Source organism: Bidens hawaiensis, unplaced genomic scaffold, assembly GCF_021521415.1.
Source record: "Bidens hawaiensis isolate Kalapana, Puna unplaced genomic scaffold, B.hawaiensis_p1.1 tig00025571_1, whole genome shotgun sequence".
Taxonomy (NCBI): domain Eukaryota; kingdom Viridiplantae; phylum Streptophyta; class Magnoliopsida; order Asterales; family Asteraceae; genus Bidens; species Bidens hawaiensis.
The window spans coordinates 201,418-226,174 of NW_027494083.1; the positions used below are offsets into that span (position 1 = coordinate 201,418).

General features: G+C 33.9%; 3 protein-coding genes across 3 annotated transcripts; 2 read left to right on the plus strand and 1 right to left on the minus strand.

Moving 5' to 3' along the window:
- Positions 1-4,522: 4,522 nt before the first annotated feature.
- LOC143571768 (protein BREAST CANCER SUSCEPTIBILITY 2 homolog B-like) lies at positions 4,523-15,527 on the minus strand. The gene is made up of 25 exons (XM_077057108.1): positions 15,392-15,527; positions 15,084-15,239; positions 14,293-14,487; positions 13,921-14,076; positions 13,681-13,839; positions 12,837-12,986; positions 12,212-12,361; positions 10,390-11,187; positions 10,188-10,312; positions 9,943-10,091; positions 9,487-9,609; positions 9,191-9,373; positions 9,045-9,126; positions 8,898-8,948; positions 8,748-8,826; positions 8,534-8,645; positions 8,369-8,440; positions 7,995-8,181; positions 7,717-7,899; positions 7,394-7,536; positions 6,605-6,667; positions 6,318-6,531; positions 6,052-6,219; positions 5,930-5,977; positions 4,523-4,591 (listed from the first exon to the last, which is right to left on the minus strand). The coding sequence occupies exons 1-25, from the start codon at positions 15,525-15,527 to the stop codon at positions 4,523-4,525; spliced, it is 3,951 nt and encodes a 1,316-aa protein (XP_076913223.1).
- Positions 15,528-17,592: 2,065 nt separating this feature from the next.
- Positions 17,593-19,637, plus strand: LOC143571759 (mitochondrial inner membrane protease ATP23-like). The gene is made up of 5 exons (XM_077057101.1): positions 17,593-17,662; positions 17,733-17,854; positions 18,877-19,014; positions 19,116-19,199; positions 19,295-19,637. Exons 1-5 carry the CDS (start codon positions 17,617-17,619, stop codon positions 19,427-19,429), a joined length of 525 nt encoding a protein of 174 aa, XP_076913216.1. The 5' UTR covers positions 17,593-17,616; the 3' UTR covers positions 19,430-19,637.
- Positions 19,638-21,147: 1,510 nt separating this feature from the next.
- LOC143571760 (ras-related protein RABB1b-like) lies at positions 21,148-24,260 on the plus strand. The gene is made up of 5 exons (XM_077057102.1): positions 21,148-21,263; positions 22,732-22,814; positions 22,902-23,106; positions 23,938-24,006; positions 24,111-24,260. The coding sequence occupies exons 1-5, from the start codon at positions 21,216-21,218 to the stop codon at positions 24,198-24,200; spliced, it is 495 nt and encodes a 164-aa protein (XP_076913217.1). The 5' UTR covers positions 21,148-21,215; the 3' UTR covers positions 24,201-24,260.
- Positions 24,261-24,757: the final 497 nt, after the last annotated feature.

Here is a 24,757-nt window from a genome sequence, read left to right on the forward strand (position 1 = left end):
CACACAACCTTGGGAGACGTGCCCGACTCTTGTGAGGTTCCGATTTCTTGTAATTCGTGCAAGAACTGAAGTTTTAACGACCCGTAGATGTGTTAAGCGAGTTCGAAACAAGGTTCTGACGGTTTATGCTTTAGTACGTGATAAGGAAATAAAAGTGCTGCCCGCGCAAAGCTTAGGCAAATAAAATACCCGCATAAGGTAGGGGTTCTGCTTAAGTTATTATTTTATTATTATTTAATATGGCTTAGACCTTAGTCAGGAATATAGTCTATACCTTGATCAGATAAGTAATTGTAATAAGCTTTCATAAGATAAGATTATAGATAAAATATTATTCTTTATTATTGTGTAATTATATTTTTTATACGCCCTGCTTGCGGTGCGCACATATAATGTATATATGTGTGAACCCTTGGGTGGGCAAAAGTAAAATTGCACTAATTTTGACGTTATTTTACTAATCACGTGAAAATAACGTTAAAAGTGGCGGAAGGTTAATCAGGCATCAAGTGGTGGCGTTGATAGCCGAAAGACAAGGGCACATGCACCAATCAGCCGGTGTCCCGATGATTGAGTGTTATGTGTCTTATGTCCAAGGCTTGATTCAAAACTACTATCGAGCCGGGGGTCTCACCGGAAGCAGCCTCTCTATCCCTATGGGATAGAGGTAAGGCTGTCTACATCTTACCCTCCTCAGACCCTACCATAGCATTGCTATTGGTGGGATTTACTGAGTACGATGATGATGATGATGAATTATATTTTTTATGAAAGAAGAAATTAGATATATATATATATATATATACGTTTCTTCACGATGAAGAAACGTAGTATACATATGTGTTTTCTAAAAGAAAAGAATATCAAGGTAAAGGTTATTTAAATAGACTAAAGGTTTAAAGCTAGATTTGTAGATCTAGTTATTTATGAAATATTATTCTCGTACTATAGGTCCAAGATAAAGATCAGGTTATTATCAGTGAGACACATTGATTATAAGGTGAATACGTCCAACCTTTTATGAATGTTTTATGACGTGAATACGTCTATGTACTGTCTTAAAGATATTTATTTACTATGGAGGGTTATCCATAGATAAAGAGTCAGAAAAGATTTTATATGAGGATTGGTACAAATCCTCTATGTTTATGAAACGTTTACTCTTATAAACTATGGACTGTTATCCATATGTAAAGAGTTATGAAAGTATTTGCATGAGGGTTGGTTCAAATCCTCTAAAAACGTTTTGATACAAGGTAGTACTAAACACTCAGGCTAAAATACATGTGTCTGGATCCATTCATATATGATTTGTAGTGGGCCACTGCAAACATACTGACCATGAGGCAAGTGACTGTCTCTAGGGCGAGTGAAGTCCAATTATGTGGTCTATTAGTATTTTTAGTTCCGATGAGATGGGATGAGGCCCACTGAGTCGCTGAACACTATTAGTGTTGTATCATAACGAAGGTGATTTTGTATATGATTATATTATGATGAATTATGAAAATCTTTTTATTGAGTCAGTGTTATTCACCAGCACATAGCTGACGTATTTTTCCCCCACATTTCAGGGAAATAGTAAAGGTAGAACAAACAAGCAAGCCAGATTAGAAGATTGGGGATATAGTCATTAGAGGTGATCTGATGGCTCATATGTTTTAATTAAAATATTGTGAATAATCATATTTTAAAATGGCAGGTATTTGAAAAATCAAAACGGGTATTAAATTCCCAAGATTTCATTATAATAATCTTTTATGACTTCCGCTAAAAGAATGTAACTCTGATATATTTGCAAAACAGATACCAACTATTGGTCATACGCCTAGGCCCTAGGCAGGGGTGTGACAGGTTATCACTTGACGGTCTTTGTGTCACTACAAGAACAGACAAACTGACAAACTCGGTGGGACGAAAACCCGGGTGAGCGAGGGATTCGAACTGACAAACTCACAAGGTCTAGCTCAAATCCTTCATTGCCATAATCGACCAAAAATGACAAGAGTAGGGGTCGAACTAGAGTCTTCACTGGAGAACCCCAAGGTTAGATGCAAATCTAATCTAACTAATATATTAAAGCAACACAATTTTGTACACATGTATTTCACCTAGGTTGTCCACATAGGCTTCCATTCATCAACCTTCCATAAATCTAATTTCCACATATTCACAATAAAATTTTAATAAATGATATTGACTTTTATATTTTTGTAACTTACTAATGTAATTATGATATTAATTATTCTAATTATTGTTAGAATTAAAAACTTATTAAATTTACTAGGTTTAAATTGTTTATCGTTTCTTCTTTAAAAGGCACATTCTTCTTTAAATATGTTCTACCCGTATGTAACACGGGCACTATCCTTGTTATATATTATATAATTTTATAAGATTAAAATGTGTGCGATTGAAGCGCAGAAATTTGATTGGTCCAAGTCGCGTGATGCGATGGTCACATCAGGCATTTAAAAAAATATAACTTATTTTTATTTGGACGCTTACGAATTTATTTTAGGGTTGATCGATTGAGTATCAATGTTGTCACGAATTTAATGAATAATGACTAAAATTGCGTCGCTTTTCTAAATAAAATATGTTACTTTTTGGGTGTTAATTAATTTAGTTTTAGGGTTTAGGCATGTGCCATATCAAACTAAACTGATATCGGCAGAAGTTATGTAGCTTCGTTGCTGCAACACACGAGTTTTGTAATGTGCAAGTTTTACCAATAGAATGCAAGCCATTTGAAATATGATTTTTTTATCATTAGTTATGCGTATGCCAATACTATTCTAGGTGATTGCTAATGAATTTTTTTGAGTTTATTGTATGTCACGAATCTAACCGATACGGGGCAAATTCATTACCTGTTATTATAAATCCAAGCACACCACATAAAGAGGGAAAAAACGAGATATTGACTATGTTTTTTAAATGCATTTGTATCTCTCCTAGCCTATATCTCTTACTTTGTTACTTTATATTTAGTTTCCTAAACTTATATCGTTATCAATATTTAGTTTCCTAAACTTATATCGTTATCAAGAGAAAGTGAATACGGTGCTGTTAGATGTGTAACGTTACACGAAAAACCAATCAAAACAACGTAGTTTTGATTCAAAACGCCTAATTCACTTTACATCATTTCCATTAAAAAACACTTAACTTAGTAATCCTGAAAACATTTGAATTTACTAAGCTGCATCATATCCCCTAATTTCACCAAAGAAAACTTAAAATTTTCATCCTTTTGGATCTTGCTCGTACACAGTGACTAGCCATTTCTTAGATATATAATTTAATTCTTTCTTTTGAATTTTAAGTTCGGTATTAATCTCAATGACTCTTTAAAATTATACATAAGTGGCTTGGATTTCTTGAATATTTAAATAATAAATAAATGACAAGTTTATCGAATACAAGTAAAATTCTATTTTAAAAAACATGTAATCATTTTCTCAATTAAGAACTTTTGGGATGAAATCAATCCATGTAAACAAACGTTTAGATCAAAGCGTTGACATTTTGGCATATTTTAAAGCATAGGATGGTTATTGTTTTGATTCAAGTAGCTGTGTTATTGTTTTGATTCAAGTAGCTGTTACGACTTACGCAAGACATGGAATAATTTTAAAATGGAAAAGATTAAAATAAATGGAGGGTTTTTAATTAAAACTACGTCGTTTTGATTAGCTGTGTTATTGTTTTGATTCAAGTAGCTGTTACGACTTACGCAAGACATGGAATAATTTTAAAATGGAAAAGATTAAAATAAATGGAGGGTTTTTAATTAAAACTACGTCGTTTTGATTAGTTTTTCATACAATGTTACACGCCTAACAACACCGCATTCACTTTCCCCCTTAAGAATAATATCAAATAAAAACAACCCAAAAGCTATCAAAAGTGTAGGGAATGCTTATTATAATTTATATAGAATACGAGTGTTTTACCCGGCACGTTGCGCCGGGCAGGTCGGTAAAATCCCAGTGGTGATAAAATAATGTTGTCAGTCACGGGCGTTGAGGTGGTAAATCAACGCAATGTCATCAGTTTCGGTTACTTGAATTCGACGCGAATTCGAACATTATCGGTTACGCTCGTTACGGTATAGACATTGTTGGTAAAGCTTGAACGTTAAACCCAAAAACTAAATTCGTCAAATTAATATATAAAAAAATTAAATTATTCAACGTTTATTTAGTCAATAAACCCATGCGGTGGCTTATTATTTATTAACACTAGTCAGGTGCTTGCGTGACGTAGCAGCGTATGCGCAAAGGCAGCCGGTGTTAGTACGTTTGTAACCTCGCAACGGTAAGTGCGTAACCCGACGATTGAATGCATTTAACGTGGTGCCAGTAAACACGCAACATAACGCCTATACGCGAGCAATCCGGTATGTATAAACAATGTCATCCGTTTTGACAACTTGTTCCAACCCGAAAACGTTTTAACTCGATGCCCGTTTTGACATGACCTCTTTCGATCTAAACCCATCCCGACATGAACTAAATTAACCCTTTTTTGTATTAACCTGTTCCGACACCTTAGCCGAATCTGCTCGACCCGTTGCCGGTAATAACTGGTAATCACGTAACATATTAGTTATTTTAAAATTAATAAACTATAGCAATACCATAATCAAATTAAAGAGAATAAATGCTCATTTTTATGGTGTATTTTTCTAGAAAAAATATTAACGTTTGAAAAAGTTAGGGCCGTTAAAAAATAATAGGAATAGTTAGTTTAAAATGAGGGGAAAATGTGTAATTGTTTAGTAAATTAATGAAACTTGATTGAAGTTGAGAAGTCATTATTGTAAATTATTCTTAAATGAGCAAAGACTATATTACCCCTACATTTTTATGCATTTTTAATTGTACAATATACAATAAAAGTGGTACATCTTAAATTTAAGAGGTCTCTCACTCATATATTACATATAGTATAGATATAGATATAAAAGAATTTTAATTATTCGACGTTTATTTAGTCGGTAAACCCACGCGGCGGTAAAAGCGAAGTGTTGTTGGTCTCGAACATTAAGACGGTAACTCGACAAGAGCTCGGACGTTGTTTTCGGTTACTTTTGTTACAGTTCCGGATCTAAAAAACGGAAAAAATATATATATAAAAATTTGAGATGGACCAATGGGATGATGTCAATTGGTAAAATCAGACATTGATAAAACTCAAGTGTTGTCGATCATGGACGTTAAGGTTGTTAGTCTACTCGTATTCAGTTGGTTTACGTTATGTTCGTTACGGAACCAGAATAAGAAAAAAAAAAACCATAATGCCAAGAACTAATTTTGGGCCGTCAAGTGGCCCAAAGAATAAGAAAAAAAAAACCATAATGCCAAGAACCAATTTGTGTCGCCAAATGGCCCAATCGGCACTTAGACACCAAACTTGTTATATGTTATAAATAATAAAATAATAATATAGCCCATATCAATAACCTCACGTTTGCTCATTAAACGTTTGCTCGTTAAGACACATTATTAACTACTAAGATGAGTTGACTGCATCACTTAATCTAATGACTTGATCTACCAAACTTCAACAAACTAATTTGCTCTGGATATTTTACTATCACGATTATAACATTGTACCGTTATTCTGTACACAAAAATATTTTATACCATAAAAATCTACACTACTGCTAGTGCTGTATTGTACCCAAAAAAAAATAAAAAATCGGACTATAGAACGCTCTTGAGGTTGATCTTGTCTTCTGTTTGAAGACGTCTTCAACCAATCAAAGTGGGATCCTGAAATTTACTCCTTTGCCTACTGCATCAGGTAAAAAAGGATAAACATGTTAACTTTCGTTTTAAATTAACTTCATCATTCTTAATTCTATAGTTTTCTAGACAACATTATATTTTAGGCCACTCTTTAGAAATAAAAATCATACCTTTCCAGCAACAACAGATGATACTTTCCCCTTTAGCTTCTCAATCATCTGCACTTTAAAAATTGAATTAAAATACAAAAATTCTTTAATAAAATCTCCAAATAAATAATTAAAATCCATACCAGGGTTGACCCTTTTGCCCACTGATCAGCAGAAGCAGCTGCATCCTTCAAATGCTTAGAATTCGAACCGTCATAACTTAAAAAGTAAGTCGAGTTATCGGTTGCCTCAGCCACCCATATATTATTCGTTTGGTCCTTTGCACACTTAACAAGGTTACAAAACCCAACCTACATCACATATGAAAAAAGGTTAGTTGTAACAAACTTCATTTGCTTATTTTAATTGACGAAAACGCCCTCAGCTATCAATGATGGATGTGACATACCGTTGATCCTACAAGGTTGTAGTTAATTGGTACCATGGAATCACAGTCAATTGCTGGTGAGCAGAAGCTTATTGCAAGCAAAGAGTCTGACAGTGACAGCTGGCGTGGATGCGATGAAATACTGCCATCTGTCACAAAAACCCATTGTCTTTTCTGTTGAGAAGATTTATGTACCGGGCCCACGTATATAACAAACGCAGCAACATCAAATTCACTGAAAAAGCAAAAAAACTGAATGTTGACTGTTTTGACTTCAAGATAGCGATTTGTGCATTGTTAGAAAATACCTGGAAAGTGGAACTTCACCCATTTGTGATAACGATACCGGTTTCCGAGGAGTGAAAAATGACCTAAAAGATCAATTGTTATGCAAAATAGAAAAGTTGGTTTATGTCAGTTTTTGCCTGAACCCAAAACAAAAACCAAAAAACTTTTCTTTTTAAGTTTTGGTATGGATTCGTTTGAGTTTTTTCGGTTTTACAATTTGGGCTGGAAAAACAATTGACTAAAAATCATGAAACTGGACCTAAAACTTTGAGCTAAACCTTTTTGCTTATTAATAACTAATTGATTGTTGTATACTGAGTTTAAATATTTGGGTTACAGGACTTATTAAATTCTTTTAAACTACTTAAAATTCAAATTAAAAAATAAATGTCAATAAATTCGGTTCGTTTTTTTTTTTTATTTTAGTTACATGCAAAACTGAAGCAGAACCAAAAATTTGGCTTTTTTGAAAATACAAAAACCAAACCATTTTTTTTTTGTTTGGTTTTACCAGTTTTATGCATACCAAATATTTTATTAATGCAACTCTGTCAAGTATGATTAAAAACTAATACTATTTCAATAATAAAAACTAGCATTTTTAAAATAAAATTTCAAAGTTTTTGTGAATTTAAAATGGTGAAATACAGTAATACACTTAGCTCAATGTCGGATCTACTTACTTTTTAGTTGACCTATTATTGAACAAAACAAAAATCAAATCAACACACTTATAATTAAATGGATTGAAATTGACATTATAAATATTCATCATAATATGAAAAAAATAGATAAAATAAAGGACTTACTGAAAATGTTGAATTGTTGATTGAGATAATGGACGCCATTTGGTTGTAGATCCTCTTGCACGCAAATAAATAGTGTTTGTATCAGAGTTAATTGGTGTGAGACCTGCAACAGCATATGCTTGCCCCTCAGCCAACTCTGATTGCTGCAATAACAACATATTGCTTATTATTATTATTTTGCATTCATTAGTTTATCTTGTATTCTTGTTTTGTTTTGAAGATTTGTTGAAAAAGAGGAATCTTGTTTATAATTTTATATGTTATTATTTTGAGCATAGAAGAAAGTAAAAAATAACTAAATTGAATGCATGACATAGATTCACCTGTTTTTCAGTTGGATTCCATATTGTTATCAATCCCTGCCGTGTGCAGCTCTTCTGAACATAGCTTTGACTAGTCAAACCAACCACTCTGACCCTCATGAGAGTGCTGACTTCCCTCCTACTTAATCCAGCGTCCTCCAATGCCTTTTCAATTAATTTATCTATCTCTGACTGTTTAGTCGCCTACAAAAAAAAAATCAGAAATGTTCATATATTTTATTGTTAAAACAGTTTTCTTTTGTTTTTGCCCATTTGACCAATTAGACATAAGCATATACCTCAATTTTTGCTTGATAAGTAGCAAATGATGTCAGTTGTTCTACACTCATGTCAGCCATAATGACTTCCGGTTCAGCAGCTTGTTCTAGAAGCCTTGAAATCTTCTCCCCTTCATCATCTTCAATCTGGAAACTTTTTAGCCCTGACTGAAACTCAGCCATAACGCCCTCCATGATGCTTGAACGTCTACAAAACAAGTCAACCAATAAACTTCTTGTCATTAGTTAAAGAGAAACTTGCAATATGGTCAAAGTTATAACCTGAAGTGAGGGGAAAGATAAAATTTTGTTATTAATAGGTGAAACAGTCTCTATAAGAACTATATGAAATATGAAATTACCACTTGTAAATATAACTGATGTAATAGATTTACCTCTGGTCATACAATTGCATCCTTTTGTTTTCCATCCTCTCTGATCTCACTACAAAAACTCCATCACTCAACCTAAAATGAGAAACAATAAAAACGTGTTTCTATATATTAGAAAACTGAAGTAGGTAATATTACTAAGAGTATATTATATTAGCTTTAGCATACCTTTCCCTGTATAGAACAGGGTATACCCGAGTGACCCCAACTAATGTGCTGGGAACTACCCCTCCAGAACCTTTAATACACTTAAATGCTAATGGAACACAACCACTTTTACCTAGATATACAGCAGCACAGCCACAAATGAGATCTAGAAGAGACAGCATATCTTTTTAAAAATGGAAACAAATAATGCACAAAGTATGTAAATAATTCTTACAGAATCCCAAACTGTCAGCCCAATGAGCTCTATAAGTCCCATTGATGTGCAAGCATAAGCTAACCATCCTTGATGATGCCTAGTGATATAAGTAGTTTTATGAAAGCCATATTGGTAAAACTAAAACAATATGTATTAAGCATAACTTACCTCAAGGGGTGAAACAGGTGTGTTCCAACCAGATAAACTAGCTCCGCAGATCTTCAAAAGATAATTACAATTAAGTAAAAAAAAAGATTTGTAGAAATTAAGAAAAGAAGTGTCATTAAAACAAACTAAGGGAAATGTTTTAAGTACCCTAAGTTTTTGTCCCACAAACAATTTTCCAGAAACAAGTTGCTTTACAAGTAATTCATCCAATGTGGCTTTTACTGAGTACCTAAAAGACAAAGAATTTACACCTGTTCACAAGATTCAAATTTACAGACTTATTTACTTTTTACCATCCGTCTGTTAATTCTATGCTTGAACTTTCAGTGGCATTTGATGGCTCTATATCTGGTTCTGCATTACACTTCAACTGTATAGATGCAATGCAAAGTACCAAAGGAGAAGAAGGCAGAGCATCTCCTTCTAGAATTCTCTTCAAAGCTGATCTGTGAGCATTGTTAACTTCTCTCTCGTATCTATAAAAAACATAAACTAGTCATAATAACTGATTTTCATAAGCATGTCTGTATTCAATAAGTCAGTTAAGAAAACAAAAAACCCTGATTAGAGAACGTGCAACTGCAAGTACCTGTATTTCAGTTCCTCGAGCACATTGGAAAGAGTTAAAAGTTTCCCAGAAAATTTGGCAGGATATGATCTTTCATAGCATGCAAGTTTCCAGACTATCCATCTGTAGTGATTTGCAACCCACCTACAGTTACAAATATAAATATCCATCATGATAGCTATAGCATGCATATCTTAATTAGATAGACAGATAGATTAATGGATAATCCCCACAAGTAAATAAGCAAATATAGGGGCTGTTTGGGATTCCTTATTTTCACCTCCTTATAACTTATAAGGAGAAGTCATAAGTTACAAAAGTGTAACTTATCAACATTTCCTCTCACATAATAAGGAAACCCAAACACTTTTTTTTAACTTATCATAAGTTATAAGTTATAAGGAGGTAAAAATAAGGAACCCCAAACAGCCCCATAGTAAGGGAAAAAGAATTGTTAAGTAATATTATGCTACTTACTCTTTTAAAAGAATTGAACATCCTGATTGAGCCAACATGTGAATAACAGAATCCAGACCAATGCATTTTAGACCTGATTCATCCTCAAACTTGTGTTCACCAGCATTCTCTGAGTTTATCTTTCTTAACCATCCAGGACAGTTCTCAAACTATTGACAATTTGACATTAATGCATTACAAACTCGGTCGAGTCAAATGAAATCAAATATCCAAACAATGAGAATGTATGGTTATAGTCTACTAACCCTGCTCTGAAAAAAAGGAGGCTCTCCAAGATACTCATCGATATATTTGCGAGAAAACTGAAAAGGGTATCGAGTGGAAACCCTTCTTTTGCAGCATGACCCTTCAGAGATTTTAGGCATGGTACCTAATATAATTGTATAATAAATGTTTATACATAAATTAATATAAGAAGCAAATTTGAACAAATGTATTTGAACTTACCACTAGAAACTAGTGTTGAATTTTTGGTCAATGGAGGAATAAATTTGGAATTTCGTGGCTTCTTGAACGGAGAAGGATACTTTCGGCTAGATAATTTCCTTTTTTCTCCTGTGACTTGTTTATTGTCGGCACCAAAAGTATTTGAAATATCTACCAATGGCCTATTCAAAGCCTTATGCACACTTAAAGTGTTATCATTATGCTGCTTGATATCATGTGATTCATGTCCCACTGCATCAAATTCTTTGATCAAATTATTTTTCAGGCCTATAGTCTTATTATCAGATGAAACTGATCTTAATGGGGATATAAAGTTGTTATGCATTTGCTTTGTTTTAGCTTTTGATTTTGATATTATATCACTAAAAGGGGTATGCACATTATTTTCTTTGTTCATATCAGATGAAAATAGCATATCTCCTTCCTTAAAAAAGTTCCCCAAATCAGGATCGCCTAGAAGACTCCTTGCTTGTTTTAATGCATGACCAGAAACTTTTACAGATCTGCCGCCAGCTGTCTGAAATTTAATAGCTGGTAGTGGTGGTGGTTTTCTATCCTTGATTTCACCTCCAGAATGAAACTTAGAGCTTGAATTTGGTTCTTGAAACCCTAAACTAGTTCCAGCATTTGCAATTCTTGATTGTTCAAGGTCTTTGGAAGCATTATTAAGAACAGAATTTTCTTCCAATCCTAACAGTTTTCTGGCTTTAATGAGACCTGTAGAACATATGTTTACAGCTTTTCCTGACCCTGTTGTGAACATGGAGTTGGTTCCATTATCTGGATTAACTGTGCAATCTGTCATATTAAAACAATATGTATTACAAAAATAAAAAATATAAGTGCATATATTATTAGAATGGCAGATCACCAGTGTCAAATATGTAAGGGTGTAAATGCATAAGCATAACTGAATTACTGAAATGAAACATCTGGGGTAGTTATTATGCTTCTTTAAGCATGCGTTTGGTACATTTTCTTCAGTATACGATCAATAAGCCAAACTTTAGTGCAAAGTTATCAAATGCGCTAGGTCCATTCAAGCCACATAGGCCTCACCTGGGGCTTAGGCGCAAGGCACAAAAAAATGAAAGCCTACGGAAAAAAAAAGGCCACTTAAATAAAAAAAAAATGCAATATATTATGTACTAGAAAAATATCATTCTTCATATAAAATAAACAAAAGCTGTTATAAACAGTTAATATCATTCAATTAGAACATAAAGTTCTAAAAGAGTCAAGATTCAAATGTAATTTCAAAACTTGAATAACAAAATGTTCAAAATAAAGTACCAAAATGTTCAAAACATGAAAACCAAAAGCTCAAAAATTAATAAATGGTAAAGGTTCAAATGATCATTGTTCTTGATCTGTTATCAATTCCAATAGTGGTGTTGTCAACTTCTAGAAGCGAGGGCCTAGGAACTAGAAGCGCATACATTGGGCCTCGCCTGGAAAATGGGCATATGTGCAAGAATTGAGGGCTTTTAATAACTATGCTTTAGTGATTGCTATTTTTTCTGATGCAGACAGATTACAAGTCTAGTCAACGAGGACCGAGCCGGGCACAGACTCACAAGTCATTGACTGTATTTATGAGTTGCACTGCCACTACCAAGTCAGCTCGTTTGAATGTTATTGCTCATATGAGTGAGTAAAAAGAAAGAATTCCGGCATAGCGTTTGGTGCTACTTTTGACCTATGAGCGTCATTTTTTAGTACTTTTGAACTTTTAGTACTAACCAGGTGCTCTTAATTGCTAATTACAACTTTTTATATTATATTTGTGGAATAGTAATAATTTTCAAAGAGAAGTGAGTACCTGAAAAACCCTCATCATCTAGGTCTCCAAGAATAGAACGTGCCTTTTCAATAGAAGACTTTCTTGCTGCAACCAATTTCCCTGATCCAGTTTGAAATGTCAAAGGAGGCTCAACTATATCATTGTTATCTTCACGTACCTTAAAGCACCCTGTTTCGGGAAAAAAAAAACAAGATTCCACCGATCAGTATGTTGTTATGAACATTCATGATTAGCGAAAAATAATTCTATTTTGTTTGAACTTAAAACACTTTACAGTCTGATTATACCTTACCTGACCCCACAAGAACTATTGATACTACTTTTGAACTATGAGCATTTGTATGAATCTTTAGTACTTTTGAACTTTTGGTTTTCAACTTTTGTTTGAACTTAAAACACTTTAGTTACTACAGTCTGATTATACCTTAACTGACCCCACAAGAACTATTGGTACTACTTTTGAACTATGAGCATTTGTATGAATCTTTAGTACTTTTGAACTTTTGGTATTCAACTTTTGGAACTACACTACTAGTTTTGAACTATTGGTATTACCTAAATGATCTTAGTTTTTAATTATAATAGCTTTTTTTTAATTATATTCATGGAATAGTATTAACTTTCAAAGAAAGTGATGCATTACCTGAAAAATTCTCATCGTCTAGGTCTCCAAGAATAGAGAATGCCTTTTCGATAGAAGACTTTCTTGCTGCAACCAGTTTCCCAGATCCAGTTTGATATGTCAAAGGAGTCTCAACTTTATCATTGTTACCTTCAAATACCTTAAAGCATCCTGTTTTAGAAAAAAAAAAAAAAACAAGACTCCAACAATCAGTATGCTGTTATAAGCATTCATGATTAGCAAACAATAACTCTATTTTGTTTGAAATTAACACACTTTAGTTAGCTCAATCTGATTACACCTTCAACAAACCACACAGGTAGCAATATAATAGTACTTGGATCTCATTTTAATTTGTATGTAGTAAGACATATATAATATATCCAAGTTTATACGTACCAACTGAAGCAATAATATATATTTTTGTAATGTTCATGCCAGTCAGAAGTATGTATATTCAAAACTTCAATGTCATCTCCATTAAAAAAGCTTTCATATAAACAATAGTATTCTTTAAACCCAATTTCTACTGTTTTTAAACCAAGACCTCTTGAACCGAGGCAACATATATAGCTTGTTTTTCCTACTCAACGCTATAGATGCTATTATCTGTTAAATTGATATAAGTCCAGCAACATATGAGGGGAGAAATGCATAATAATGAATCAGATATACATATTCAATATATACTTTGGTCTCACACAGTGAGTTTTATTATATGATAACACACCATAACCATAATGCCACTTTATCTCTCTTTATTGGATGGTTAGCAATCAACAAGTATGAAAACTACATTGTTAAAGCAATTCACATATCAACTTTAATCTAATTCTAAACATTATAAAATAAGTAAACGCTAGACCTGTTTCTACAAAGGCATCATCATCATCATCTTGACCTCCAAACATAGATAGTGCTTTAGCCATGGAAGACTGCTTTATAGAAACGTGTTTCCCTGATCCAGTCCTAAATATAAAAGGCGTGCCAACTTCTTTCGAATTATCGTCTACCTTCAAATACTCTGCTTCAAAACAAGTATACACCATCATTCAATATTAAAAAATCATAAAATGAACAACCCTTACTAAGATCATAAGCAAACCTGTATCTGCATTAGCACCAATGTCTTGATTTCCAAGTGTACATGATGCTTTTGCTAAAGAAGACTGCTTCACAATAACCGGTTTCCCCAGTCCAGTCCTGAATGTTAGTGGAGTCTCAATTTTAGCACCTTGATCCTCGTATAGGTTAGCATATCCTGCAACTGAAACAAACAATACTTCAAGCATCAACTGTCAAAACCCTACTATCTATGTCCATTCCATTATTTTACACAACTTGAACTCAAACACACCAATTGACCTAATACATTATGTGTTTATTCAGTTCCAACTTTCAAATGCATCAACTAGGTGTTTCGCGATCATCATACTCGTACAAAAATGTTACAAATTAAGCTCTCTCAAATGCAAACCTGTATCAGCATTGGCTCCAATGTCCTTATTTCCAACTATACACGATGCTTTCACTAAAGAAGACGGCTTCACAACAGCCAGTTTCCCCAATCTAAATGCTGGAGTAGTCTCAATTTTAACACCATGATCCTTATATAGGTTTAGATGTCCTGCTTTGAAAACAAGCAATACTTCAAGTGTCAAAACACTAATATCTATGTTTATTCCATTGTTTTACACCATTAACTACACAACTTGAACCCAAACACACCAATTGACTTAATATGTGTATGTGTTTATTCAGTTTCAACTTTCAAATGCCTCAATTAGGTGTAGGCCTGTAAACGACCGAACGTTCAATGAACTGTTCGTGAACCGTTTGGCAGGATGTTCGTTTATGTTTGTTTAGTAAATAAACGAACAAACATGAACACAAAATTTGTCTTCGTTTAATTAAGCGAACGAGCATGAACACATGTTTTTTTCGTTCATTTATGTTCATGAACGTTAAATTATGTTCATTTATTTATGCCTGTTTACATATTAATAGAAAATAATTATTATATATTATATGGATGAGTCATCTACTTAATGGTTTCATAATTGTTCGTTTGTAGTTATTTAAGTGTGTTCATTTATGTTTGTTTGCGTTCGTTTACATCAGTTCATGTATGTTCATTTATGTTCGTATATCTTTTTTTAGTTATGTTCATTTATGCCCGTGAACTGTTCGTTTAGATTTTAAGCAAACAAACACGAACATGCCCACTCGTACAAAAATGTTACAAATAAAGCTCTCTCAAATGCAAACCTGTATCAGCACTAGCTCCAGTGTCTTGATTCCCAGCTATGCGCAACGCTTTCAGTAAGGAAGACGGCTGCACAACAACCGGTTTCCCCAATCCAATTCTAAATCCTGGAGAAGTCTCAACTTCAACGCCTTGATCCTCATATAGGTTTGCATAACCTGCTTCGAAAACAAGCAATTACTCCAACTGTCAAAACCCTAACATCTATATCCATTCCATTCCATTGTTTTACACATTTAACTACACAACTTGAACTCGATCACACCAATTGACAACTATGTGTGTGAATTGAGAATTAGGAAGATAATACCTTGACACAATAGATCGGCTATTGAAGGAAGATTGTGAGGAGACCTTGGGTTCTCAATTAGAGGTTGTTTCTGTGGTTCATTACGCTGCCACGTGTAATTGTTTCCAGCGTCGGAGAAGACTTGCCACGTAGACATTTATCGGCGAACGGCCTTGCCGGAGAAGACGTAGGTTTGGGATTGTTTTGAGCTGAAAATGGAGCGAGAATTTGCTCTCTCTTTTTTTTTCCAAAAGGCGGGATTTATGAAATTATCAATTGGTGAAGTGTCAAAATATCAAATGTGTCCCTCGCTTTTTAATTTTTTTAACATTACGGTTGTTTTTCACAAACATGTATCGGTTTATACTGTCTAGACGAATCTATACATTTTTAACTGAATTATTGTGTAGACTATTAGCATCACTCACACGACGAATAAGCAAATCTAATTTATCTACGTTACCAAATGCATCTTCATGATATACATAGTAAACCTTGAACAAGCATCGACAATAGCAAACTACTATGTTTGTTTTACATTCTACTACAGCCATCATTTTTATCAAGCAAAGTATGGCGTGTCACTTGTTGTGGAAAGTTGATATTGATTGGTATGGACCATTAGTTAAGTATGTCTTTCTAATTTCATCTCTTATTATAGGGTCTGATAAGAGGAAATTGGTTTTGTTTAAAGGAAACTGATAAGAAATCAATATTTCAATTTGTTTGGGTATGTTAGAAGAAAACGCTCAAGTTTTATTTTTTAAATGTATTTCATATTAATTCCCTGAACTTGAAAGTCAAATAATCAATCAACTATTCAATCTAAACATCAGGCAGTCAAATAAGCTAGCATTCAAGCAATCAATTAAACTTTCATTTTATCAATGACAAAAGCGATTAAAAAAATCTTTAAAACTAGAGTAGTTTGGGACTGTTTTTCGTGAAAAGTAGATATCCTTGATAGAGGACAGTCTTACAAAGAGAGGCGATAACAGACTTGAACGCAAGTTTGATTGTCGTATTTCCCTATCGACCCCCTACTGATTTCTATTTCGTATTTGTTTTTTTTTCAAGCTTTTGTATGGTTTTGTAACTGTTTTTACCATTTTTTTACTATTTTATTTTTATCCAGTTTAATATCCACCTTATGCTATTGTTGTTAGTAAGGATGGCAAATTCAGTATTGGTATTGGTACTGATTTGGTACCGAGTCGGTATTCAGTATCAAAGTTTTGAGTTTCGGTGTCGGTACGGTACAGATATCGATATTTTCCAAACTTTATATTCAATATCAGTACCAAGTATTTACGATTTTTGGGATCGGGATTTACAGTACCGGTATAGGATCATCCCTAGTTGTTAGGGCATCTCCAATGGGATGCTTGAAAGGGATGCTTGAAATCCCACGTGGAGTTAATTTTAAAATTCAAACCCATGAAAGCCTTATTGGAGGTGGCTGTCATTATCATAACGTATCGAAAAAACAAACTTTATTTAAAGCATTCATGTGAGCCCAACAAGACAATAACCACACTCATTATGGAAATGAGATGATAACTTTCAAGGGCACCTTTTAAAAAATAAAAAGTTGCTAAATTATTAATATATAAAAAACCTATAATAATCTATTATATGTATATACGGGTAGACACTTTCATTTACGTAATGAAGATGTTGTATGGAGATGGTTTTGTTGTTTTATCTTTGGTTATTATCCGTTTGTGTTTTAAAATACTGGGTGTTTTAAGTTTGATTTTAAAGTATATTTTTTTCTAGTAATTATATTTTTTTTTATTATTTAATAAATACGAAATATAAAATAACTAATTATAAAATATATATAAGTTGATATAGATTAAATAAAGAGAAAGATAGGTGATTGTTTTAACTTTTAAACACAAATGGATAATATAATTCACTAGATGAGGAGTAAAAAAGAGTTTTGCATGTGGCAGTTTGACTCCATACTCCATGTCGACGACGGCAAAAATGAAGAGTTTTGGGTACACCCCCCCCCCCCCCCCCCTCCCTTGACTATATATGTGGGGCGATAGAGTAGAGTGACATAGATTTGTTACTGGTTCAAATTAAAATAAAAATAACTCCTGAAATGTCAAAAATCCTGCCTTGCTACTCGATTAATAATTAATAATAACACAACCAGTCTCACACACCAGTTGACAGCTCCATCTAACAAAATGTCAGGCTCAGCCGGATCCGATTCTGCAGCGGCCTCCGGCGGCATGCCGGTGAAGGAATGCGAGGAGATGATCCAAGGGAGCCTTAGAAGTAAGTAATTTCCTATATATGTTTCTAGGGTTTATACGTTTCAATAATTGAACTGTTTAATCACATCCAGATCCAACGGTGAAGTTTCTACGGGAGCATTTGGAGAAAAGCGGTTGCAGTATTGCCCCCAATTTCATCAAGGCCGTCAACTGCGACCAGCGGATGAGTGGCGGCTATGTTCGCGGTGAAGGGGTACTAATTCATTCTTCATTAATCATGTTATACTCTTCTCGTTAGCTTAATTCATTATGCTTCGGTTTTACCCAAAGTACCAAATGCTAATGCTTGATAAATGACAGTTTATTACTCGTCGTTAGGTTAAATTAATACAAACCAACACGAACATGCTGTTCCTTCATTTAACTTTAAAAGAGCACCAACACTTAATCGAACAAATATTTGTGCCCGTGTTCCTTCGTTTAAAATCTAAATGAACACTTCACGAACATAACTGACATAAATGAACACAAACGAACAAAGGGAACATGTGTTCATGTTTGTTCGTTTAATTAAATGAACACAAATTTTATGTTCATGTTCGTGGAGAAGGGGCAATTTTTAATAAATCATAATTGATTACTTTCGTTTAATAAGTGAACGAACATGAACAAGGAATTTCGTTCGATTGGCTAAATGAATGAACACGAATAGAGGCCATGTTAGTTCAATTGTGTTCGTGAACGTTCGCTAATGTTTGTTTGCTTATGTTTGTTCATTAAAAGCTTATTATTGACTTTTTCTAATCTTATCATATAGATGCAAGCAAAATTATTATTAGCTATATAGCACAAATGGTTTATGAGTATTATGTGATTAGTTTATGTGCGTATTAACATATTCATGAATATGAATGCTAGAAAAAAACACCAACAAATACTTGGTAGCTGGATCGGACCGAACCGAACAGTTGACACTGACTATTCTCGGTTAGCTAAATCAAATAAAACATTGTTTCTGTTCTTTTGTGTTGTGAACCGTTCACGAACAAGTGCATTTCCTTGATGAACGAACATGAACAAGAAATTTCGTTTGGTTTGGTGTTCGTGAACCGTTCGCTTGTCCCGTAAAAGCTTAATGGACGAACATAAACTAGCCTTCTTCGGCTCGTTTGCAGCCCTTAACTTGACAATCATTCATTTGATAATTTCTATCTTCCTATATGCTCATGTTGATTTCAATTCTTTCAATCTTTGAATGTTGTTTAAATGTTGTAGATTGTAGTATGCAGTAATCATTTGACCATTCAAGATGAGGTGACTCAAGTGGTTATCCATGAGTTGATCCATGCATTTGATGATTGTCGAGCTGCAAATTTGGACTGGACTAATTGTGCTCATCATGCATGTAGCGAGGTCTGAATTCTTATCTGCCTTTTTATATTCTCTCTTAATTTGTGCATTTAAGATCTTGATCTTCAAATGGCCTTGGATTTTTGTTGTTTATATCTGAATAGATCCGTGCTGGCCATCTTAGTGGTGATTGCTATTATAAGAGGGAACTGTTGCGAGGTTTTGTCAAAATAAGAGGCCATGAACAAGTAAGTTTGTTTGCTTTAAACACACAATAATTATAATAGTAATCAGTTTTTATCTTTTTAAGTTCTTACTATGTGTGTTTTTTTTCTTTATGAAGGACTGTGTGAGAAGGAGAGTAATGAAGTTATTGGCAGCTAATCCTTACTGTTCAAAAGCAGCAGCTAAAGATGCAATGGAAGCCGTTTGGGACACGTGTTATAATGATACAAAACCATTTGACCGAGCTCCTTAATGATATAACTCTACGCTTTTAAGTGCGATATTTATCAGTGATTTGGTTCGTTAATTCCCCATTTTTGTTCAAAACAAATTAGTTTAGAAGTAGACTAAAGCATCAGCGCCCAAGTGGGTGTCAACTTACATCATGATATTCAAGTTTAATTCTTTTAGTCTGAACTTTGTATCTCTATAATGTCTGCAATTCTGCAGTAATAATTTTTCAACTTTAAGTATCATTATGACATTATTCCTATAGTTGCTGATTGTCTTTCAGGGTTTTGTTCAGGTGATAGCCTGTATGTGTTATTCTTGTATGCGGGCCCGTATTTTGTGTTATTTTAGTTTTCGTAAACCTTAATGCACTGCATTTTCAATTGGTCTGATTTGGCTAAGAAAAAACTAGTCGAGTGAGTTAAACAAAGTATATAAAGTTGTCTAGTTTGATGGAGAGTGTTTTCAAGATTGTCTTCACTTGTCTCTGCTCTCATTCATATCATTATTAATTTATTATCATGATATCTATGCTTCTACTTGCAACATGATTTATTTAAAGGTTTGGTCGGAATGGTGAATCCAACTCATGAAAGCTATGTGATAATTTTGACTCATTTACTTGTAATCAAGCCTAGTTATCTTTTATATTAGCATACATGGTTAGCAACAAAGAGAAAGGTTTAAAAGTATTCTTCATATAAGTTGGAAAATGCAACTTGAGTACCCGAGCTGACTTATCACGCATTTGATCTTAGCTTTACTAAGGTGTGTTTGGGATTCCTTCACTCATTTGATCTTAGCTTTACTAATGTGTGTGTGTTGGGATTCCTTATTTAAGTCCAAAAGGACTTCTTGTAAAAAGGACTTATAGCATATGACTTTTCAAAAAGAAGTTTTCAAGAAAGTGTTTGGATTAACTTATAAGCAATAAGTCAAGCACGGTTTGGAATGGACTACACATTGTGTTTTATAATCAAAGAGAGGATAGCCAGGGGTGTGGTTGATAGCTGCAGGGTTAAATTGATGGTGGTAGAGATGTAGGTGAGAGCGCATGTGTGAAATTGGTGTTAAATTGATGGTGGTAGAGGTGTAGTTGAGAGCTGCATGTGTTAAATTGATGGTTGAAGGGATGTAGTTGAGACCTGCAATGCTTAATAGGTGGTGGCAAGGATGTATATTTGAGAGCTGAAAGGGTTTTCTTGGTGGTGAAATAGTTGAGAACGGTGTTATCAAACCCAAAAGTTCATAAAGTTAAAATTTTTCTAAACTTTTAAAAAAACTAAAATCCATAAAAACTTATAGTTTACCAAACATCTTTTAAACTATTAACCTCGTTCTAAAAGTTAATAAAGCCGGTTCAATGAGAAGTTCCTTGATCTTATCAATGAAATTGAAGGGTGTCCGCCACGTCAAGTTTTCATCGCCAAACCATATTAAACCCCCGACACAAGCCTTCATCATCTTCCTTCTTCGTTTGCTACTTACTGTTAGGGTAATCAATCAATCAATCAATATAATAATACAATGTCGTACGATTACCTTTACAAATACATAATCATCGGCGATACAGGTACTATTATTATGCATCTCTTCTTTTACTCTAATCATCATTATGAGTAAACCCTAACACATTTACGTCCACTTTCCACGTTAACAAACCTAATTCCAAATCAAACCGATCTAAGTACTGATTACTGGTTATTGTCTACTCAGGCGTAGGCAAATCTTGTTTGTTGTTGCAATTCACCGACAAGAGGTTTCAACCGGTTCATGATTTGACCATCGGAGTCGAATTCGGTGCTCGTATGGTCTCCATTGATGGCAGGCCTGTCAAGCTTCAGATTTGGGACACTGTAAGTCTTTTAGGCCACCGATTCGGTTGCTCCATGTTGCTAGCACTATTTTTGCTGTGAATTTGTCTATGCGGAAAAATTATTATTTGAGATATCGGTAATTTTAATATCATGCAGAATTTGTATGTATACCAATTGAACACTTAACAATTCAGTATACTCTCCTACCATTATCAAAGCAACCTTTTGTAACTTACAAAGTACTAACAATTGTAGCAAGTAGGAACTGATTAAGACTTCAAACACTGATATCGGAGAATCGCTGATATTATCGGTACCGATATTCTGCTAGAGGTCCGATAACCGCTATAGCACCGATATTGACTGAATAGGAATTTGTTGATTAATATTGATGAGGATTAATGATTTAGTGCAAAATAGTGGTGATGATTGTTTTTGTTTTTTGATGATATCTAGGGTTTTGATTTTGAACTGTGTTACTTTGTAAGTAGCCCTAGTACCTTGTTATAAGTTATAATACTATTTCATTGTTGTTGTCATAGAATATTACTTTTAGCCTGCAATATGTTCTTTAATTACTGTGAAAGTTTGTGGTTCTGTTTGAGAATGCTGAACATAAGCATATAGAGTGTTGATCTGATTCTAGGATCATAGACTTTATAGTAACAGTTGATTTAACAAAACTAAGAGAAAGGTGACTAGATGATATTGGTTATTTTAAAGAATGACCAAGGGTGATAACGTACCCGATGATTCAAGATAATATTAGCCGATAAGGTTAAGTTGAAGTAAAGTAAAATATAGGACATGTATGAAGAAAGTTGAGTGTGTTGGTTCTTTCTTGATAGCAGGAAGTTGGACTACAAATATAAGACATGAATGAAGAAAGTTGAATGCTGAGTTTGTATGATAATCTGATAAGATAACCTAGTCAACCACTATTCATCTTGAGGCTTGAGCTAAGTGCTTATGTTAATTAAAAGAATATCTATATCGTAACTGACTATGCCTTATATCCATCAGTGGTTCGATGCCCTTGAACGTTAGAAACTGTAAATGTAAGTGCATTCGTGATTTGTGTCAGAACGTTTGGTGATATTAGTAATTTTCTACTGTATTATGTAGGATGCTATAGCTAGCCGATGGTTGGCTATGTTTGAATCAAGTGGAAAACAGAGAAAAGAAATTGATGAAATTAAAAAAAAAAAAAGACACAGAAAAGTGAAGATATGACAAATGATAAAAATGGAAAATGTATTGCAAAAAGTGACAGAAGGTCAACAATGAAAAAAACTATTAATAGAATATTATATAATAGTGGTTGAAAAGGGTTAAGAAATATGAAGTTTGATTCTATACTTGATTGTTGGATCAAATAGAAGAATAGAAGTGTTCATGTATCACTTGTTTCTGATGTGATTTATTTTAAATCTTCGACCAAAAGATATTGTTGTATTTACTTACAGAATGCATGATTGTTACATCCTTTGTTTTTATTAACTGTTAGGCTGGGCAAGAATCATTTAGATCAATCACCAGGTCATATTACAGAGGAGCAGCTGGGGCACTTCTGGTTTATGACATTACTAGGTACATATAACTATCATGCGTAATCTTTATTAGGATATCATTCATGATCTATAACGAGTGTTGTTTGACTGTGGTCGACTCTCTTAGGAGAGAAACATTCAACCATCTAGCTGGATGGCTTGAAGATGCACGCCAGCACGCCAATCCCAACATGACAATCATGCTTGTCGGGAATAAAAGTGATCTTTCTCACCGAAGGGCTGTCAGCAAAGAGGAAGGAGAACAGTTTGCAAAGGAAAACGGGCTTTTGTTTCTAGAAGCATCTGCAAGAACATCACAAAACGTTGAAGAGGTACTGAAAGCAAATATATGAGTTGGGCTGGTTTGGTAACTACTAGGTTTGTAAACAAACTGAAGGAGCATGAACAGAGCATGTTCATGTTCATTCGTTTGTTTAACTTTAACCGGGCAAACGATTGAACAAACATGTAAATGAACAGGGTTTTCTTGTTCTTATTTGTTCGTCAAGAAGATAAACTTGTTCGCGCTTGTTTATGTTCATTCGTTAACAATTTAATGAACATAACTGAACAAAAATGAACAAACAGAGCTGAGCTAAAAACCTATTAAAAGTAATGCGAAGAACAATGGGTTGGGCCAAAAATGTTAATAAAATTAAACCAAGTTGTAATGGGCCAAAAAATAGTTAAATGAATATATTATTAACGAACGTCAACGGACAAACTTAAACAAACATAAGTGGATGAACATAAGCTAACAGACATAAACGAACATATGTGAACGAATGAGACATGTGTTCATGTTCATTCGTTTAACTAAATGAACAAAAGTTTTTATTCATCGTTGTTCGTTTATTGAATTAAAGGAACATAAACGAACTTCCCCCCAAACGGTTCACTGCATATTCGGTTCATTTACATGCCTGGTAACGAGTGTAATTGGGTCAGATTGAAACAGGCCATTTTTTTAGTATGGGTTTAAATATATCAGGATTCGGTCTATCCACAAAAACTTTCGTCCATTTTCTAAAATAATTTGTAAATAGTTAACTACTTTTGTTAAATCGTTTAATAAACGACTTGGGAAGTTGTCAAAATTTTCTGTTTTGTGATAGAAACAACCCAAATCAACCCATTTATAAAACGAATTGGATTATATACAGGCTTTTCTGAAGACGGCTGAGAAGATACTTCAGAAGATTCAGGAAGGTGTGTTTGATGTGTCCAATGAGGTAAACCTATGCACTATTCATTTTTCAGCTTGATTTTATATACTTTGGGTTAATGGGACCTTTTTATTAATTTAATTTGTTTTTGGGTGATATGAAACGATTAGTCATCTGGGATCAAGGTGGGATATGGGCGTCCTCAAGGCACAGGGGCAAGAGAGGGGACAGTTTCTCAGAGTGGCGGGTGTTGTGGTTGATTTTAGATCGTGTAATATATGTTATCGTTTCCAAATGCTGGAACATGTAATATACTAGTACAACTGGTTTCTTGCTATTGTGGATGGGCTCAGTTATGATGTGTGAATGACAGGAAAATGGTTTTCATGTGTACATAAGGTTTGCCAACCTACTAATCATATTTTGTGTTACCTTGAAAGACAATTGATAGCCCCCCTGTAAAACCTAGCTATCGCGGTTTTGTGATCATGTATGTGCTAACTGATAATATCCGCCATTGATATAAACAGACACTTTTGGTAAAAATGGTAACGAATTAAAACATTTGATTCAGTGTTGATTTTCCGTTAATGGTTATAACTGTAATAATTAAATTTGTTCGGTTTTCATTTCCGAACTGCTATTATTTCATCAAGGTTTGGAATCTTATTTATAACGAATTCAAGCCTTTATAAATCCAAAAACATAACTGATATTTGGTGATCATTTGTTTGTAAAGTCCAAGAGAGTTGTAACTTGTAAGCTTGAAAAGTCACAATGTTTACCTCATAAGTCAAACTACTGCTATTTCAAGAGG